Source organism: Aplysia californica, unplaced genomic scaffold (genome assembly GCF_000002075.1).
Source record: "Aplysia californica isolate F4 #8 unplaced genomic scaffold, AplCal3.0 scaffold00209, whole genome shotgun sequence".
NCBI lineage: Eukaryota > Metazoa > Mollusca > Gastropoda > Aplysiida > Aplysiidae > Aplysia > Aplysia californica.
In genome coordinates this window covers 503,787-509,808 of record NW_004797479.1, presented here as the reverse complement: position 1 = coordinate 509,808, position 6,022 = coordinate 503,787, and the positions used below count along the sequence as shown (strand labels likewise).

At 46.2% G+C, this 6,022-nt stretch overlaps 1 protein-coding gene across 1 annotated transcript; it reads left to right on the top strand.

The window, feature by feature from the left end:
- The first annotated feature begins 34 nt into the window (after window positions 1-34).
- LOC118477766 (putative mediator of RNA polymerase II transcription subunit 24) lies at window positions 35-5,541 on the top strand. Its single transcript, XM_035970014.1, has 4 exons — window positions 35-167; window positions 1,756-3,262; window positions 3,874-4,009; window positions 5,486-5,541. Exons 2-4 carry the CDS (start codon window positions 1,775-1,777, stop codon window positions 5,539-5,541), a joined length of 1,680 nt encoding a protein of 559 aa, XP_035825907.1. The 5' UTR covers window positions 35-167; window positions 1,756-1,774.
- The last annotated feature ends 481 nt before the right edge of the window (window positions 5,542-6,022 follow it).

Genomic DNA, 6,022 nt, shown 5'->3' with positions numbered 1-6,022 from the left:
TAGAGAGAGAGAGAGAGAGAGAGAGAGACTTTCCTGAGGTGTGGACTTCTTTGTGGTGAGGAAAGAATTGAGACATGTTCATGGGGACGAAGTAATGTGGACATCTTTGTAGTGACGAAGTGATGTAGACGTTGTTCCGGTGTTGAAGAACCGCAGACGTCTTTGGGGTAAGGAAGTAGATCTAGCGGAAATGTCTTTCTCGTGTGGATGTGAAAGTAACTTGTTGGGATAAGGATGTGACAACGGCAAAATTATGATGAGGAAGTAACAGAAGCATTGTTGAGATCGGGAAGTGATGGAAATATCATTGTATTGTGTAAGGAACGGAAGCTTTCATTGAAGGAGTAGTGAGAACATAATAATGGGCTGCCAAGTTTGGCACAGGGGGCCAGTTTGTCACAATTTCATTTAAGTATTTGAGTATTGACGACAATCATAATTACTAATTACAGCACTTTAACACTGTAGTTGTAACCTATTTTTTTATTCTCCACCTTCAAATTGAGGATGTAGAGATAGTCCCTCTAAAATGTCCATTCAGCTTGTATTGTGCAATATTTCTTCTGGGGTTTTTTGTACACAAATCAAAGCAAATTTAAATTACTCTGTAAAATTTCAACAATGAATGTTCTTTCTTTAAAAGAATTGAAAAATTAAATTAAATTCATAATATCAATTAATCATTAATTTACTCTTTTTGACTTCATAAAATCAATTAAATATTAATTTACTCTTTTTGAGAGTGTAAGTGATGACTTCCATCATGCAGGGCACAGTCGAGGCCTATGACAAACTGGGCCTGTGACAAACTGCCAAGCTTCCCATAATACATGTAATATATTTCTGGATCTCATAGAGTTGCTGGTTCTGTGCACAAAACCACAGAAACTTGAAGGGTAATTCTTTTGAGGACAAAATTTTGCCACTCGGGGTTTTTCCCAAAGCATTCGCACACTCACAACCACACGCGCGCTCGCGCGCACACACACACATACCGAAACACACACACACTAACACACAGACACACACACGCAGACAAACACAGACACTCAGACAGAAACACACAGACACACGCAGACACACACATACACTAGACACATATACAAACACACACACGCGCACGTACACTAGGTGCTCTGGTGTGGTTGGCTTCTTCTTTCCTGTCAAACATGTATCGTCGTTTTCTCCCCTTCTTTTTCGTGTTTGTTACTCTATTGTTACACCTTTAATCTTCGGCACTTATATGACCTTATTGTTTTGCAAATGCCGTAAAACTCTTACTAAAACTAAACTAGGAGAAGTGGAGGGCCTTTATGCGCGTAGTAGGTCAAGTAAGCTCCAAACGATGGGCTCAAGTAGACCTCTATTGGAAGTGTCTGGTTGTTGGCAACTCTGATTGGCGGCGTCTGTGGCGTTAGGCACTTCGTTTCCGCGCGCAGAACACCCGGCCAAATAAATTCGATATCCATGTGGGGAGATTTTCTTTTCGCTGAGTATCCCAGTCTTTCTGCTTGGAAGTCCAATCCCTGACAACTCTAGATCGCATTGATAGGTAGGATCGAAGATGGAGTCGTTAATTAATTAAAATGAGTCGATTTTTTTTGGGGGGGAGGGGGGGTTGGGGGTTGTTGTTGTTGTTTTTTTGGGGGGAGGGGATGGGGTAAATACACGCACAATTAGAGAGTAGACTGAATATTATCAAGAAGGTGAGGTTTGGTTGTCTTCTCTCACCTGTTGTTTTATTTCTGCTTCTAGCACGGACTCAAAACGGACCATGGATAATAATATGTTCTACATGCCAAGGTCTGAGCCATGGGATGGTGAGGGTTTTGAACCTGCACCCCAGAAATACTTGCTCAGCCGTACACAGTCCGACCAGGCGGCCCGAGGCCTGGAAGGACCAGGCAGCTACAAGACTTTCCCGCCCAAACCTGCCAACAGAGGCCTGACGCCAGGCGCATCCCAGCCCCCGGGACACCTGCCAGTCGCCCCACAGATTGCGTGTCCGCCAGAGCAAGGATTCCCGGACTGCTACAGTCCCCCGCCGCCACACAACAGGACAGCCGCCCCACTGCGCCCCGTACCACCGCCCAGGTCCTCTCGCATCCGTGGGCCGGTGACGTCATTTAGCGAGGCCAGGGGCGAGAACAAGCCGGGCAGACGGCGCAAGAAGGAGGTCAAGAAGGAGTCCAGTGGGCCGGTCACGCCCACCGAGCTGGTGGAGTTGGGTCCCCGCGGCCCCTGGTACTCGTCCAGTGGAGATGACCGCAGTCCGTTCTCGGGGGTGGGTCTACGCTGGCACAGTGGTCTGGCCTACTCCAGCAGTGACGCGGGCTCCAGACCACCGCCACCCCGGCCCAACAAGGCGTTCCAGCGGTCTTCTTCCGAGGAGCACACGCCCTCTAACCACGCCAGTTGTCTACAGCTGGGCGGCGCGGGAAGGAGGAAGACGCCTCCAGGTTCGCGAGTGAGAGCACTGATCACTGGTCAAGTTGACCACCGACCTAACAGAGACTCGTATTCGTCTGGCGTTGATCGACTTTCCGATTTCCCCTTTGGTGTGGACGAGTACGCCGTGCAGCAGCATGGCCCCTATGGGGAAGAGAACCCGCAACAGCAGCACTATAAACAGCAGCAGCAACAATATCAACAGCAACAGCAGCAGCAGCAGCAGCTTTTTCACCAAAACGACTACCACACCGCTCATTACACACAGCAACATCCACACGTGACACGTGACGTCAGCGAAGAGACTTTCCAGAGACTGCCGTCTGGATACCCCCGCGTCCACGACATGCCCCCTGCCAGTCCGAACCCTAGCTCGTACAACTTCAACAACCGTGTGCAACCGAAACGAGAGAGCTTACCGAAAAACTTTGAGGACCTCGATCTCTCTATCAAGAACGAATTTGAGAAGATCAGAAAGACATACGACAAAGGACGATCGGACGAGGACGAGAACAGAAACCGTCTTTCAGCGAAGCGGAACAAAACCAGCTCAAAACGTAAACCGAACAACACGAGTGTGCGAGCAAACGGAAAGAACAACAGCAGCAACAGCAACAGCAACAGCAACAGCAACAACAACAGCAACAAAAACAGCAGTGGCAAAAGCCGCAAATCTCAAGCACTGCACAATGTCTTCGCTTCTCACACCGCCAACAGTGAGCCCAGACGTCAAGGTTCTACGTCATCCAGACAGGACGGGACGTCACCCGAGAAGGAGAAGGATCTGGTCAGTCAAAAAGACTCCTCTAGACAGGTAAGAGAGTTAAGTCAGGGGGTGATTTTGTTAATCAATGATATGGACGAGATCTAACTCTTGTTAGAGGGTGGTTGGCGGGTGCTCTGGTGGGGTTTGCTTCTTCTTTCCTATCGTCCTTATCTCCCCTCCTTCTTTTTTTATATTAGTTACTCTCTTGTAGCACCTCTTATCTTCTGGCGCTCATAAAATAATATGACCTTATGCAGTTGCGAGCGCCGTAAAACCTCTTCTAAAAGAAACATAAAACATAACACTTGTTCCACCTCCCTCCCTTTTTTTTACACAGGAGTGAGACATCATCAATGTATTGTGTACCTACGTTTAGCACGCACACCAACTCGCCAACACCCTGTGTATAGGCTCAGATCTCGTGGCTCATATTATCTCACATAACCTCCCACTTCCAAACAGGAGGGACATCATAGCTCACATTATGGCATGTCTCAGATTTCCTGGTTCACATTATCTCACATATACCTCCCCCTCCTCCTCCCACTTCCAAATAGGGACATCATAGCTCACATTATGGCATGTCTCAGATCTCGTGGCTCATATTATCTCACATATACCCCACCCCCAACCCCCTCTTATGCTGTTCCTGACCCCAGCAACTCCGCGATGACTTTGACGAGAAGCGGCGTCGTCGGACGCGGAACCACGTGATCTTCCTGCTGGTGGTGCTCGTGGTGGTGGCGGTGGCCGTGCTCTCTGCCGTGCTGGTGGCTACGCTAGGCTCCTCAGCCGGTGTGTTGTGTGTTGTGTTGTGTTGTGTTGTGTGTTGTGTGTATATGAGGTGGATTGGGAGTGTGTGTTGTGTGTTGTGTGTTGTGCTGTGTGTACAGGGGATGGATGGATAAGTGGATGTGTTGTGTTAGTGTGTTACCTTTGGGTGCGTAATTCTGTCTGGTGTAAAGGGGATGGATGGGGGAGGGGGGATGCGTTGTGCTAGTCTGTTGCCTTTAGGTGGGTGTGCTATGTTGGTTGTAGAGGGGATGGAAGTATTGATGAGCTGTGCTAGTGTGTTACCCATGGGTGGGTGTGTTGAGCGAGCAAGTTGCTTGGAGGATAGTGTGTGTGTGGGGGGGTTCCACCGTTTTACGAGGCCCTGGTTAAATGACGTGCTGGGATGGCCTTTTGTGTCTTGACAAACCATCTTAAAGCAGTATACATGACACAGCGTCACCTGGGCGGATGACATAGAGAAGTAGATGGCCCAAGTATTACTTCCCTTCCTTCTTATCTTGACTTCCTTGGTAACCTCCTAAGGAGAACAACCTCATCAGTGCGTTTGGAATCAAAGCAGGAATGTATGTGCTTTGCTAGTTATGGGTCAACAGTCTTGCTTGATGTGTTGTAATTTAGTATGCAGGCTGTGTGTGTGTCGTGTCAGTTATGGGGGAAGCAACCAGTTTGTCACAGGCCTCGGCTGTGCCCTGCATGTTTTCACTGACACTCTCAAAAAGAGTAAAGTTGTAACTGATTGGTTGTAAGAATTGAATATTTTATTTTTCAATTGTTTTCAACGAAAGAACATTTTCATTGTTGAAATTTTACAGAGTAATTAAAATTTACTTTGATATGCATACAAAAAAGGAAGATATATTGAACAACACAAACTGAATTGACATTTATTTAGAGGGACTATCTCTGCACCACCAAATTGAAGGTGGAGACTAATTTTAAAAAAATTAAGATACAGCTACAGTGTTAAAGTGATGTAATTATGACTGTCGTCAATACTCAATTTAATACTTAATTAAATTTCGACAGACTGAGCCAGTGACAAACTGGGAAGCCCCCGTTATGTGATGGGTGTGTTGTATAAGACGTGTGTCGAAGGTTCGAATATGTTGAGTTAGTTATAGGTGGTAGTTACGTGTCGAGTGTGAGTGTCTGGGTGTGTTGTGTCTTAGGTCTAGGTGTGTTTTACTATTTGAGTATGTTCATGTACTATGTATTTGTATACTGTGTATGCATGCATGCGTGTTTGTTTGTGTGTTCGTTTATAAGCGTGTGTATGCTTGTGCATATGTGTGTTTGTGTGTGCTTGTCTACACGTGTGTATATGTGTGTGTTTGTATGTGCGTATTTATGTGTGTGTGTGTGTGTGTGTGTGTGTGTGTGTGTGTGTGTGTGTATGTATGTGTGTATGTGTATGTGCGTGTGCGCGCGTACGTGTTTGTATGTAAATCCTTCTGCCACTTCTGTCTTCTCTTGCAGGCTACATGATGAGCACCACGCCAGCAAGCGTGACAAACTACTGTAAGTGTTTCTAGAGACTTTGGCCTAGCGAACTCTTGGAATATTTCCACTCGATGCACCGCTGCCAAAGTAGCTTACTTTTAACCCCTTCCATACGCCCTGGGGTCATTTTGTACCACCTAGGTTGTATTCTTAACATTTTAGAATACTTCTAATACGAAGATCTCTTTGAAACGTTTAGTATTTGTCAAAAACATTTTGACAGACTGCTATGCAAAGCATACGGATTGGATTAACGAGTACATTTTTTCTGTTGAAAGTGCATTTTTTCTGTTGAAAGTGGTGGCACAGAGTTCCCCACGTCGTATGGATACGACAGTAAAACACGACGTACGGATAGGGGGTTAAGTTTTACACACTTTTAGTAAAAGTTTTTCGGCACGTGCAATACAATTTGGTCGTATAAGTGCCGAAGATTAATGATGTTACGTGAGAGTTACTATCCCAGAAAATAAGGAGGGGAGATAAGGACGATAGATGTTTGATAAGAAAGAA